This window comes from Habropoda laboriosa, unplaced genomic scaffold (genome assembly GCF_001263275.1).
Source record: "Habropoda laboriosa isolate 0110345459 unplaced genomic scaffold, ASM126327v1 scaffold175, whole genome shotgun sequence".
Classification (NCBI taxonomy): Eukaryota; Metazoa; Arthropoda; class Insecta; order Hymenoptera; family Apidae; genus Habropoda; species Habropoda laboriosa.
This window is the reverse complement of record NW_017100347.1, coordinates 1680421-1695677: the sequence shown is the minus strand read 5'-3', so window position 1 is coordinate 1695677 and position 15257 is coordinate 1680421. Positions and strand designations below refer to the sequence as shown.

The following is a 15257-nucleotide window of genomic DNA, read 5'->3' as shown; positions in this document are numbered from 1 at the left end:
ATGCCGGGGTTTTCAAAATGAAAGGGTACCTGGTACAAGCTTTTACGCGAGCTGAATTCGTAGACGGTACGAAAGAAGAAAATGGAATTCAGCTTAAAAGCGTCGATACCGTTTAATTCAGTTCTGTGTGAAAGAAAAAGTTGGAAACTGAATTTTTTCAAAATGAAACAGACGATTCTCGACGAATTGTCGGTAAAAGTCGAAAGATATATGTTTCTCCATTGGATAACGTTTAAATTGCAAATTAGTCGAAATAACGTTTAAACGATTGAACTTTATTTGTTACTCGTGTCATTGTTGAAACATTCTACAGGAGATCGTTGAACCAGTGAAGGTCTTATAGATCCGTAATTTCGCGTGGTCAGTAATATCTACCGCCGAAAGTGGCTGAAGAAAAGGAAGAAATTTCAGGGACATGTCAGAAAGATGACGGATGCATCGAAAAAATTAAAAATCAAGCTAATAAAAGCTACCGCAATCGAAATACGTCTCAATCAAAGTTAATTAAAAAAAAAAAAAGAACAGAATACAAATCACATTCAGTAAAAATTCATTTATTGCAAGGATATCAGGAAAAATTGACCTCGATTGTTCACAGCAAAAGCTACGTACAATGTTGTTACATAACACAGAAAGATATTTTCCTTACTGCAGAGACGTCAAAACAGGAAGAAACCACTGGAAATATTAATATCATTCATTCAATAATTTTATGAAACAAGTTTTCCTTCAAATATTCCTTCGATAATTATTATTTCAATGGTAGAAATGAATTAAAAAAACGAATACAAGTACAAATTGTTACAGAATACATTTCCGACATTGAAAAAGTTACTTTCGTTACAGATGGTAATCAGTTGTTGGTAACCAATGTACCGATGGTTGTTCATGACAAACTTATCTACCGTGAGATAAAAAAAACACGATCCAGGATGAACATATGGTGCCACACGAATACTACACCCGTGTACGGGCCAAGTTCAAGTACGGTGACGCCGATGTGATCTGCTACTAAACTTTGAAAGTCCGACAAAACTTGGGCAATTTGGTGGGGAGCATAGTAGTACCGGGCCGATCGTTGGTATATAAAGCAGTCTGAATAAACGTTTAACATCATCAGTTGCTCAGCCGATCCAAACCAACCAAATTTCCTCAACAATGGCATTCAAGGTGGGTAAAGGATCAGTTTAACCTGATGAACGCGACTTAAACAGTAGCTCTTGGTAGTGTCAGCGAGAACGAACGAACAATCGTTTTTATCTCAGTACTACCAGAGAGTACCGAGTACTAATTAAGTAAATAATTTGATGATATCTAATAATCGTATTTATTTTTCCAGTTCATCGCATTCGCCGCCCTCGTGGCTGCCGCTAACGCCGGAATCGCACCCCTGTCTTACGCTCCAGCGGCGCATCTATCCTACGCACCAGCCGCGCATTTGGCTTATTCTGCCCCAGTGGCTTACTCTGCTCCCCTGACTAAGACTGTGGTCGCTCCGGTGACTAAAACGGTGGTAGCTAAGACAGTGGACGACGAATACGACCCCCATCCTCAATACAGCTACGCTTACGATGTGCACGACAGCATTACCGGCGATGCTAAGAGCCAACAAGAAACCCGTGACGGAGATTTAGTCCAAGGCAGCTACTCCCTCATCGAAGCTGACGGAACTAAGCGCACCGTCGACTACACCGCTGACTCAGTCAACGGATTCAACGCAGTAGTTCGCAAAGAACCACTCTCTCTTGCCGTGAAAACCGTCGCTGCCGCTCCAGTTGCCGTGAAAACCGTCGCTCATGCTCCTCTGGCTTACGCCGCCCCAATTGCCAAGATCGCCACCCCCATTGCTCACGCTCAAACTCTCACATACGCCGCTCCAGTCGCTAAGATCGCTACTCCGTTCACCGTCGCACACGCCGCCCCTGTTGCCGTTGCACACAGCGCCCCTGTTGCCGTCGCACACAGCGCCCCTGTTGCCGTTGCGCACGCAGCCCCTACTCTTCCATTGGCTTATTCAGCCCATCCCGCTGCCATTACCAAGTACGCCGCCGGACCAGCTCTCGCTTACACAGCACCCGCGCATTACCTCTAAGCCGTCACCGCGTCACGCCATTGATACTGACGACTCAGGCTGAATTTTTTTATTTATTTTTTTAGCAGATTTGTTTGTGACCAATTAAACTCGTTACAAATGTACCCGAATGTGTTCTACATTTTTTTCATTCATCTTCTATTCCTTTCTCGTCAATCTCCTTGTTAAATACGTCTTTTATAACCTTTATTAACACTTTGTTTTTAAAAATTTTTAATTATTATTTTTAATTCTAATTTTACTTATTATCATTAAGCTTTATTAACTTCTTCACATTATTCTCAATCTGATGTGACAAAAATGATTAATTTTACTTCTTTTTAATTATATCCTAGGCGTATAGAGAAATATGTTTGCCACTATTTGTAATGATGTAACTCGCGTTTTTGCCATAACAGAAAGGATAACGCAATATGGAAAATGAAAGAAAGAATAGTTGAACAAAATTGTACACATTGGACGATTAATTGTGTACGTGTAAGACACGGGCAAGTGCGTTAAGTGGTTAATTAATATGTCTTAGGTTAATGAGCACCGACACTTACATTGAACCTAGCTGTACAGCTTTCGATTCCCTAGCTATCTGCAAGATTTCATCGAAATTCGGGAGTTACAGTTCGTGTGTTCCCTTTGTTAATGATATAATATTCACAGATGTTGTTTAGAGGAATTAGCTAGGAAAGTGGGAAAAACAACTTGAAATATGTCGTAGTAATGCTTCTAGGTTAGGTTAAGTTGTTGTGTACGAGATAGCGCTCGGCTGAAGTGTGCTCGATGGAATGAAGTGTAATGAGATTCGCATAACCTTGGGAGCAGGGTAGCGTTTCAATTTTGCGTTGCTCGATCATCGAGTTATTTTTTATGGTCGCCAGAACTGACCCACTTTCTCTACTTTCGTGCTCTTTTTCGAGCGCCACGCAACCCGCGTAATACCATCAAATTTCTACGCCGTCTACTTTTGTTGTGCAAATTATTGGGGAATCACGCCCATCACGGCGAAAACTGGTTCGGAGAAAACTAATAAAAGTAATGCGACGTGTTTTATTTTGGGAACTGCTTACATTTATCCTTACACTTGTCCCTAACTTTTTACTCACACGAGAATGTATCATATTGAACTCGTTTAATAATTGTCTAGAAAATAGCCACGAATATTAGCACGATAATTTCCAGTTTATAATTTCAATATGTTTTTTGTTTTTTAAACAGAATAGTCGCAAAATTAATTGGAATAAACGTAACCGTTGTGAAGAAAGATACACATGCGTGAAAGTATGCTCGATTTCGTAAGCATGTAAAAGACGCAAGCGTAATACCACGGAAAATTCTCGTACACAGAAAAATTCATCTTAAGCCGCGTGAGCCAAATTCATCGCCGGCGGAGAAAGGTATTTTAATTGCCTCGATTTAAATTATTGCACAATAAAAGTGAACCAGAAGAATTGTTTTTTCGGCAATGGACGCGCAACAAACCTGTTCTGGAATTTTTTTCTTAGAACGTTCCAGACATGCTGACCAGCACACAAAGAGAAAATTATCGCAAAACATGAGGGATTACAGGATACGCTTAAAACAGGATACACTTGAACGTTATTTCTTCGTACTTGTATTAAAGAAAGGAATTGATACGTTTTATTTCACGTACTGTTACGTACGTGACACGCCAGTTGCGTGCGTGTATTGTTGCGTACCGTATCTCTCGAATTTCACAATTAATTGTATTACGCAGTTATGATGATTTATACGGACGGTTAAGAAAATGAGATACCGGTTGCGCTGTTTAATTGTCCGCGATGATCAAATTACAGTTTCTAGAGGGAAAAGTGTTCGTGGAAGGAAAGGAGAGTTTTTGTAATAGACGCGTCTATCGTGAATTGTCTACGCACAAACGCCTTATAACCTTTTAAACCATAGAAGAAAGGCATACTCCAGTCACGATAGTACCTGCAGTTGTCTCTACTGTTTACGTGACTTGATTATTAATCGGCGATTGACTGCTCGCAATGAGGTATCGGGACCGCATGCTTTCACATTCGCTTTACAATACAAATTTAGCTACGCACAAATTTGTCAAAAATTACACTAAAATCATTTTTTTTCTTTTTTGGTTGGATTCTTCTGACGAATACTACATCGATAACGGAAACAATTTTTTATTTCTTTAATAGCTTTCGTTAACCCTTTAACCTCCAACAACGTGTCGGCCGCGATTTCGGTCAAGATGTGACAAAAATAGTTATATTACTAAAAAAAATTAATTGCAATCCTAACTTTCGTTTTAATTTACAAGATCAAGGATTCCTAAATATAATTAATCTGTAACAGATTAACTTTTATTACCTGATACAGTACTAAAACATTAAATGGCTGACGCTTATACGCATAGTTAGAAAAGAAATCATAGGTTAAGGGGTTAATAGTGTCTATTATCATCTATCAGTGACAAACATAGACGAACAACTAATTATTATAATTTCCTCCTGAACTTCCCGCGACACCTGTTGAACAATGTCAACATTAATCAAGGAACGAAACAAATTCCCGAAACCTTAGCGTTATCCTTGAACTTGCCTGAAACAAGTATATAATTTCATTTAAACGAGATAGCACATCTTTCATTGCGCAGCAGCTTTAAAATTCTCTTCCTTCCAGCTGTTTACTCGTTTCATCGGTCACGAAGATACTCCAGTTGTAATTGAAATCTTCGACGTGGAAGTGTATATCTCCTATGTCAGACGAATTATCATCAGATGACGAACATACGGGGGAGGTGTATCGGGACGAAACGGTTTCGCAGCTTCATCGAAATTAATGAAAAAGCACGAAGTCAGCTTTTGCCCTAAGGTGATCCATTGTCCATTTGGTCGAATTCGCTCCGTAACCGGTTCGGCAAAAGTGAACCGGTTTCTTGTTTGAGGAGCCACGTAATCCAGGGCGTGATTACGAGGGTCCATGTCGTGACATTGGGCGCGGTACTTTGACGGCCGCGGCTGCAGCCCTGACTTATCCGGTGAAAGTTGGACGGTACGAACAGGTATGTAACCGATTCGACGGAATTAAGACCATCTGGACCCTTTTTACGTGTGATTTCAACCTAGTTGGGTCCTTTATTCTCTGTTCTTATAAATTTTTTTATACATTTTTATCATTTTACTCTTCGTCGACGTTTCGTTATTTGACACTTTTTTTCCTCGGGCCACCATTTTGTAACATTAATCATCATCAATATGTCTTGCTTTTACTTTCTTACGAACATTTTACATTTTTATCCTTTTTCAACGTTTTACAATTTCATTCGTTGTTTCGTCCGTCTTTATGATTTCATTTCGTTATTTCGGTAGACAAATATTCTTTCATTTTTCATTTAAACGAACGAGTTTTATCGGATTATTATTCGTCGTCAGCTGATTATAACGTTCGGGTACACTTTATCCGATTCAATCGTGTACGCGTTGAAAAGTTGTTTAATTTAAAGTACTATTCTCGAATTTGTAAAATTGTTATTTGTAGAAATTTCTAACATGTGATTTAATTAACTTTTACGCTGTTATTTAATTTATTTTGTATTCTGAAACACGTTTGAGAAAATGAACGAAGTATTACAGCTTTCAGTTTCAGCAGCTATTCGTTCGGGTTGGAAATACACGAATAACATGTAAATAAAGAAAAGCACAATTATATAGATCCTTTTCAAACTTCTGAACCTGTGACGAGCAACTTTTTTTTTGCAGCGAGTCTACAAAAATCTAACTTATTAATGTTAAAATTATATTTTTATATTATCTTTCATGGCACATTCGTAAATATTATAAACGTATGATTTTTGAAATCATACCGGAAGAAAAACGAGTTTCCGACTGTAATATAAATTATTGAAAATATGCGTGCTTGTTGATAAATTGATTTAATGGTACATGTCCCTCCAGCGAATATTACGTACCTGGGAATAAAGGATACTCTTCCTTTCTCAAATTTAGAACGTCCCTACTTATCTTCCGTTTCGTGTCTCCGACGTGTTACACTTTTATTAAAAACGAGACAGTCGAAAGAATGTAATCGTGACTGTTCCAGAAATGTGATATAATTTTCAAGTGAAAACATGTTATGCAGATATTGCATAAAATGATGTAACGGTTATAGTACAATTTGGAGCCTATGTACGTACACATTAATTGCACATACCAACTTGATATATCGTTAAAACCAGCACAATATTCTTTTTTCTACAGAGAGGATTATGAATCTTATCTTTAAATTGTAAAATTTTCGCGAAAAGAAATACACATGAAAACGTGTCTTTTTAATTTCACTTATTTGAACATCTCGTGATTTTTTAAGAATTTCGTATTCTTATATATGTATATTGTAAACGATATATTTTGTAATTATAATTGTTCTGTAAGAATACGAAATTCTTAAAAAAATTACGAGATGTTCAAATATTTCCAGTTTATTCTTTCACGAGAATCGGCCCATTCACAGTTGTGCCACCAATTATGGAATACCCTGTATATCGAATTTTGTGATTTAGTTAAAGTGTCTATTTAAAAAAATAGAGATGACCTTGAAATTTCCTCTACACCTTCATCTAAGTAAAAAGTATTTACGTCACAATATATCATGGCAGTTTTGTAGTAGTATGTTTATTTATTCAGCCTCACAGCCATGAATTGGACTTGGTTTACAATAACCTACGTTTTATAAAACTATCTTATTCACTCACTCGATTCGTTCTCTCTCTCTCTCTCTTCCATTCACATTCCCTCGTACTCTACTAACTTATTACCCTACTTATTACTTATTAACTGTTGCCCCTCCCTTATTCTATAATATTCTTTTTTCTTTTCTTTTCCTTTTCAGCTTCTCGAGCCACTCTACAATCTTTCTGTCCCGTCTCCCACTCGCTACGTCTTCTGCAAGTATTGTATATAACATTTTTCCATATTATTACAAATAACAGAAACATTCCAGGTGGACAAAGTTTTTGCCCCGCCCTGTATATATTTTTTAGGAATCACCATTATACGTCGCGTAAGTACAGTAAGTATGCTATTATCAATCAACAGGTCTAGTAGTAATAGTCACTCATGTTGCAGACTACCGAATGTTTAGTTTTTCCCTTCGTTAAAATCTATTAAATAATATTCGTTACAACATACAAATTGTAAAAAGATTATTTAGCTTCAAAAAGGAACATCTCTTTAGAAATGAAATATTTATTCTGTTGAACATAAATTATTTATAGGAAAAGTATACTTGAGTACAAATAATTTTTTACCTAGCAAAAGAAGCAAAATCGGTGTTAAAAATTATATTTCACTATTATTGTATTCCGAGCTTATAAATTAATTGGATACACATTATAAAGAATTTTTCAAATTTTTGATTGCCCAATATAATGTTTGTTTTACGCTCTTTTGCAATTTTTTTTAACACATAATTTTCAATATCACAGATATCATATAAAATATATTATCTGCAATATGTATATTACATTGATGCGAAATATACAGTATAACATTCGGTATAAGAATGTTACATGCTCTATACGTCTGATACACGTATGACAGTACTACTTACAAAGGTACTGCGCTATTCCGTGCTTTACGTATACACATATTTAATAAGAATACGTAAATATTGGTCACTATCACTTAATGATCAATTTATTGTACATATGTGATTAACACTCACGCATGCTACAATGCAAAATACACAAATAACAAAATTTCGAAATTACACCTTCAAGAACAATACTAACTTTATATCGTATTTATATAGTTTCGAATTTTTCACAAATCTTCGAATTACTTTATATTATTTAATATTTACTTATTCCTCGAACAACTCCTTGATATTGCACATTTAAGGTGAAAATAAATGAAACGGGAACGATAACCAAATATGACTACCGTTATATAACCTTAAACTATCATTACATCAGAATGTCGATACTTCTTGAAAGCTGAAAATGAAATCTCTTCAACCAGCAGTATCGATCCTTTCGTAACCTTAATTATCAACCAAAAAAAAAAATGTTTTCCAGACAAAAATATCTTGAAAAGCGTCCTGCACAAATAAGTCGTCTATGTAGGCGTGGTACACTCTATAAGAATGCTACAGAACGAAGCGCATGTGCAACTCGTCTACGTATGTAGCCCGTTATGTGACACGTAATAGAAGGTCGAATCACATTACAAGGCACGAGCGTAAGACGTGTGTATGTAACGTATGTGTATACGTACGTAGAATTTTTCTTGCGTAAAAGCTGGAAGGACCTCGGTGGCATCACAACGTCGAATTGTGTAACGGTAAACGAACACGATGAATCGATGCGCCGGCGCGGCGTAGATAAACGTGACAAGTGATCGGTCCGTGCATGTCTGACATTGATCGACGTTATTCGTGGCGCTTTTACTTTATTACGCCTACGTACTTACTTACGGTCACATGAAATCGATTGCGCCGGGGTACGGAGATCACGAGGACACTGGCCCCATCGCGAACTCCACCACGTAATCCAAAATGAAACCAGACTCTCCGGAATAATAAATCTTCCCTATTTGTCAACGGTACGAGGCTCTAGACATCCATGGTGGTAGAAATAAAAATGCGTTCGCTTATTACGAACGAAACTGTCGAAAGTAGCTCCGACGTTAACATTATTCACTCTGTTAATAGGGGAAAAGTCGACAATTTGTCACGATAGAGGTCGAAATATCGGTTTTTCCTCTCGCCAGGGAATTACTTAACACGGCGTAAATTTGTGACTTGAAAAATAATGGAAACGAGCCTTGGAACTGAACGTATGCTCGCGGAATGTAAAAACGGAGAACTTTTTCTTAGAATAGGTGATTTAGAGTATTTGGATGTACAGGGTGTTCCAGTTTCTGGAACTGTATGTTCGCGGAATGTGAAAATAGAGAGCTTGTTCTTATAATAGGTGATCTAGATGGATGTACAGGGTGTTCCAATTTTTTGGTTGTTGTGTGAAATGAAACTTTGTCAGTATATTCTTGCAGTATAAATAAGAAAGAATGTTATATAAACATGTGTCGTTCGAAGCTTTCTTAAAAAGCGAACCGTAACGAATGCGTGGTAACTATGATACAAATTAGGAGCAGATCAGCAATATTTACATCTAGTCTGCTCACAAAACATATGTTTACTATCTAAGGTCGTCAATTGGATGTAACTTTTACTATCGTAGTTACTGTTCCTTTCGTATTTTTGTTATTACATTTTAATGAAACTTCAAACGATCTATATTTATATAGCACTTTTTTCTTATTAATACTCATGGAATATATCGACAAAGTTTGGCCAAAAAAAATTGGACCTTTTCTGTCTGTACAATTGAATAAGATATTTCCATTCACAATTTCTCTAAAATTGTATATAGGGACATTTAGGGACATCGGGTGTCAAAATAATTCACAGACAAATATATTTCGTACAATTCATTGTAAACATGTGTTTATTGCAACTTCGTCGACGACATCAATTAGGCAAGCATAATTTAATAACAGAATCTTTAAAAAAGAATATGCTTCAGAGAAGCGCAGTGGCGGGAGCGTAGGTGAGACCACTGATCGGTGCCGCGTAAGCTAAAGGCGACGAGTAGGCAGCTGTGTAAGCATAGGGATTAGGATAAGTTGCGTAGTTGGTAATAGCTTGAGCAGCTGGCAAACTAATCAATCGTTGAGCTTTCGTTCCGGGTTGTATCGGTGTGGCGAATGCTTTTACCGGTACAGCTTGTTGCTGTTGCAGTTGCTGTGATTGTTGACGCAGCAGTGGTTGCTGTGGTTGTTGACGCAGCAGTGGTTGCTGACGTTGTGGTTCCTGTTCCTGTTGTACCCTTTGCTGTTGACGTTGTTGGATCTGCTGTTCCAATTGCAACCTAGATTGCTGTTGTAGCTGTTGCAGCTGTTGTAACTGTTGTTGCTGCTGCACTTGCTGTTGTTGCTCAATTTGCTTCAACTGTTGCAGCTGCTGCTCCTGTTGCTGACGAAGTTGGTCTCCGCGAGTGACCGGCGCAGCTTCGACCAACGGACCGGACCTAGCCTCGACGACCTCGACATCGGAGTCGGGACCACTGGCTGGAATGGCGGGTACTGGTGCAGCTGCTGCTGGTAGAATAGGTGCAGCTGCTGCAGAAGGCGCGATGGCAGGTGCATATGGTACCAATGGCGCTGCAATCGCAGCTACTGCAGTCGCTGGTTCCCGACTGACCACCGCGTTAAAGCCGTTTATTGGATCAGCCGTGTACTCGACGATACGTCGAGTACCGTCTGCCTCGATCAGGCTATAACTACCCTGCACAACGTCGCCATTCCTGGTCTCATACTGGGCCTTCGAATCTCCGGTCACTGCATCCTGAACATCATAGGCGAAACTGTATTGGGGTGCCGCGTCTAATACCTCAAGTCTCGCTGGCGCCACCACAGGAGCAGCGGGCACCGCGGGTACTACCGCCCCTTTCGAGAGAACCGCCAAGCTTAGGAGTACGATGAGCTGAAATTATGGAAAAATATACCTTGCAATTTGTCAGATATTGTGATATTTTTGTTTATAATATCGCGAAATATCGGGGAATTGTAAATATGATCAAATAAAATGTAGAAAAGATGAAGAGAAATAACTCTGTTCTCGTATTGGAAGATATTACCCATGATTCTCGGTGATTAGATTAGATAACAGTAAGGTTGTCATAGAGGTCAATGTAACTTGAACTGTAACTCTCCTTACCTTTCCAGCCATGTTTATTTGTGAGAGGATCACCAGAAGACTGATGCCTCGGGGTAAAATACGTCGTACTTTTATACGCCTGATGACCGTCGGTGTTTTCGTGTCATCCGCTAACAATAACCGAGCTATTCCTTGCACCCAAACTCGGGCCATGCCACCCGTATTACACGCACATACACACAACCACCCCCCACTTAATCTTTTCTTCTTTTATTGGGTATACCTATTCCTCTCTTTCTTTTACCATCCGATGACCTCCTCATAAATGTTGCGATGTACATACGACCACGACCGCTAAGTATGCACGTTTATGTTTCTTCATATCGTTGCGGCGTATACACGCGACCTGTATGCCAATATGTCGAAGATACGAGGCCACTCGAGGTCGTACGACGAAACAGCAAACGCACCGTGAACTCCAGTCTAACCCTCCCTTTCGACAAAAACGGGCGCGCCTTTAAAAGCTGACGTCGCGTAAGCCTTACAAATATTGCGCGATCGTTATCGATTAGCATTTACCTCGCACTACAGCACCTTAATTAAGACCGCGTGCTGAAGGGTTGCTTAAGAGATACAATTATAGAAATATTCGCTATCATGCGAGATATTCACAGGCCAAAATGACTAACTCCCATCAAATTTTATTAATGAAAAATTAAGCACCAAAAATGTGCTTCGATACTAAAATTGGAAAAATATCAAAAAGAGGAGTTAATCGTTTTGCCTTCTGAACGGCTTATATTAGATTATGTCATAAGGAACGTCGTTTTAGAAGGTCAGTTTGCACTTAAATAATATTTGCACTTACTGTTAATCAATGATATATTGAGCATTGTTTACGAGGACCAAAAAATTTGCCACTTTTCAGGTAAATTTTCAATACTCTTCAAAAAAACACCTTATATTTTAGATTAAAAAAATTGATCTAATGTTAATTTTAAGAATGATTTGTATTTTTTAAGTTTCTGCCATTTAAAATGTTTTTTAGTGAACGAGATAGATGGTAATCCAATGGTCAGGAGAATATAATAGATGTAGTATTAATTCTCAGTTCAATTGTTTAATTTCTTCTATTTTTGCAACATGGTATTGACTAATGGAAACATATAAAACATAAAGTAACTGTATTTATTGATACTGCATAAAAATCGGGATTTCTTCAATTGAACATACCTTATGTATTATTACATTAGGTTGGTAATTAAGTTCGCGACCTTAACATTTTTTTGAACAAAATTATATGTATATCAAAATTGAGATAGAAATTTATTTATCAAAATAATTATAAAATTAAAAGCTTTCGAATGATATATAGATCAATAAAAAATAATCAACAAATAAGTTTATTATGAATAAAAAAAGAAGTTACGAAATATAAGTTAGTGAATTTAGTTGCCAACCTAATAATAGTAAGTAATAATACGTTTATTTTTTTAGGGTGTACATTCATTAGGTTTCAAATTCGATATACGATTGCTAAATATTAGGTGAGAATGAAGTGGTGAGTGTGCGTATCATTTGTATGCTGATACGTCAAAGAAAGTTATTCAAGGTTACCAGACGAAATTACGAAAGGGAGCGGATTCTATGTATACGCCCATTGTCTTTTCTTTCCTTGCTCAATGTCCATATTTTCACGCGATCGGCACAATCATCACGAATTTCAGGAATAACATTATAAATCAGTATAACTACGTGTAAAAACTTTCCTGATTTCAGTTGAAATGTTAAAGTTCACAAATAACGCAAGGCTGTATATTTATTAATTATTTCTAAGAAGTCATATTATGTTTATTAAAAGTCAGATCGTATTTTTTAACTTTACTTTATTTTTCCTTAAATTTTTATAAAATGACTATTCGTTACAAACAATGGGTAATTTATGTTTTATCAAGTTTTGAAAAAGTTAGGACGGTGATCGTTTTTTGTAGACAATCCTCTCATTACACTTACTTTGTTAGACCTGTGTTTATTATACAGTGTGTGATTTATCCGAGATCACTTAAATATATCGAAAAATACGGTTGACACGGAAAAATTGTTGAAACAAAAGTTATAGGGTATCAAGGGGTACATATAATATTTATATTTATTTGGCCTTTCAATGACCTCGAAAAGCTCAATGATGGTTACGGTTAAATATTTAAATCAAAACTCATACATTTTATTACATATTCTTATAACTGACGTTAAAACGTTTTCAAAGCACTACCTATATGTGCATTTTGCACTAGCCAATATCGCAATATTAAATTTCAAATCTGATGTACCAGTATTAGCGTAACGCGGCCCACACCTCAGGTAATTCCGAAAAAAAGTGTAGAAGTTTAGTGGTTACATAAACACGATAAGTTCTAATGCGTCCATGACGTTGGCCCCAAGTTCAGCAGATTTTTCCATATATATAGGTCCGTGGACACAATACACGAATTGCAAGGAAGGATCGCAAAAATACAGTGACATTCACTAATATTCGGATATCTTTAAGCCATTATAACATTTTTCAAATTGAATCTAACGACTTGAGCTTTTTTTCAAAGTTAGAGGGATTAGTAGGAATACTACGTATACACACCTTGAAGATGTGAACAAAAAATTTTGAAAAAATTGCATATTGTGGAAATCGCAAAAAAAATTGTAAAGGTCACTGTTTACAACTATTTTATAAGGGCTTGTAACGAAAATTTAAAACATACGTTATGCAGATCTATGTCAATTATACACATACAGAAAATTACATCGAAATCGGATAATGTTGCTATGAGCTCCAAACGGTTAAAGATTGTGAAAATCCCACTATTTCACGACCACGAACTGAAATAAATCTGAAGATTCTCAGATCTTTCGACGCCAGCCGCTTGATTTGCCACCCACAGATTTCCACGAAATTAATATTTCGATGGAAATAGTCATTGTCACTGTCATTAACATTGTCATTATCACTGTTACAGACATTGTCGCTGTCACTGTCATTGACATTGTCATAGACATTGAAATTGTCATTATCACTGTCATTGACATTGTCGCAGTCACTGCCATTGACATTGTTACTGTCATTGACAATGTCACTGTCACTGACACTGTCGCTGCCACTGTCATGAACATTGACAGTCACTGTCAGTCAATGACAGTGATGATGACAATGTCAGAATCAATGACAATGTCAGAATCAATGACAATGTCAGTGACAGCGACAAGGTCAATGACAGTGACAGTGACAATGTCAGTGACAGTGACCATGTCAAGAACAGTGACAGCGACAATGTCAGTATCAGTGATGATGTCAATGTCAATGTTACTGACAGTTATAATGTCAATGACAGTGACAGCGTCAGTGTCAGTGTCAGTGACAATGTCAATGACAGTAACAATGTCAGTGGCAGTGACTGCGACAATGTCAATGACAGTGACAGCGACAATGTCAGTGACAGTGACAATGTCAATGACAGTGACAGCGACAATGTCAATGACAGTGACAGCGACAAGGTCAATGACATGAACAATGTCAATGGCAATGACTGCGACAATGTCAATGACAGTAACAATGTCGTTTTTGCTGTCAGTGACAGTGATAATGACATTGATAGCGATAGTGACTGTAACAATGACGGTGTGTTTGGTGTCTGGTTGAGTGAAATCTCCAAGGATCTGATTTTCCTCACGTATATACATATAATGGTGAGTAACTTGGGAACGCGTTCCGACACTTCCTGGCCGAATCGTATCACATAGCATCGCTATGTTAACGCAAACGGTAACTCTACTAAACTGTATTACTTTTTCTTCTTTTAACTAAAAAAATGTACTATTTTATATTTACGAGAATCTAGAAGAGATTTTGCGTCCATCCTATTTTCGGCTTGGTTTTTTTCTGACATTACAGTCATTTTTTTTTGGACCGGTTTCCATTTGTTGCAAATTCTCGTTGCGCATTAGTAGGTTGCTCTAAAAAGTGTTGGTCCGTTGTGCATTAAAAAATTTATCTCTTTATCTACAATGCTCCTTGCAAAAAAGTTTGAAAAAATTTTAGGTTAATAGTTATGTTAAGCTGCCGCTACTAAGAAATTTAAAAATAGCTATGTTAATACATATTTCAAAAGAAAACCGCATTTCTTTGTGCTTTTCATTTTTTATTACTAGGACTTGCAAGGAACAAATCGGGAAAAATTCTTTAACATATGCAATATTATGTTACACTATTAGTTGCAATATAAAAAAAGAATTAATATTTCACAAATACGTGATGTAAAACGGAGTAAAAATTTTACTGGAATTTCAACTAAATAACAGAAGGATAACTGGAAAGGGGAATAAAAATTATCGAAATCATATATTTTACAAAAGATTGTAATATAAACAATTCACTACAAAATGATTGGAATATGTACAGTATGATATGACTAGCTGCGCAGCATGT

At 37.1% G+C, this 15257-nt stretch overlaps 2 protein-coding genes across 2 annotated transcripts; one reads left to right on the top strand and one right to left on the bottom strand.

Moving 5' to 3' along the window:
• Positions 1 to 1141: 1141 nt before the first annotated feature.
• Positions 1142 to 2092, top strand: LOC108574571 (cuticle protein 21-like). Its single transcript, XM_017937186.1, has 2 exons — positions 1142 to 1170; positions 1340 to 2092. The coding sequence occupies exons 1-2, from the start codon at positions 1159 to 1161 to the stop codon at positions 2090 to 2092; spliced, it is 765 nt and encodes a 254-aa protein (XP_017792675.1). The 5' UTR covers positions 1142 to 1158.
• A 7551-nt stretch (positions 2093 to 9643) lies between these two features.
• On the bottom strand, positions 9644 to 10926 carry LOC108574592 (RNA polymerase II degradation factor 1-like). The gene is made up of 2 exons (XM_017937211.1): positions 10841 to 10926; positions 9644 to 10606 (listed from the first exon to the last, which is right to left on the bottom strand). The coding sequence occupies exons 1-2, from the start codon at positions 10850 to 10852 to the stop codon at positions 9644 to 9646; spliced, it is 975 nt and encodes a 324-aa protein (XP_017792700.1). The 5' UTR covers positions 10853 to 10926.
• Between the last annotated feature and the right edge of the window lie 4331 nt (positions 10927 to 15257).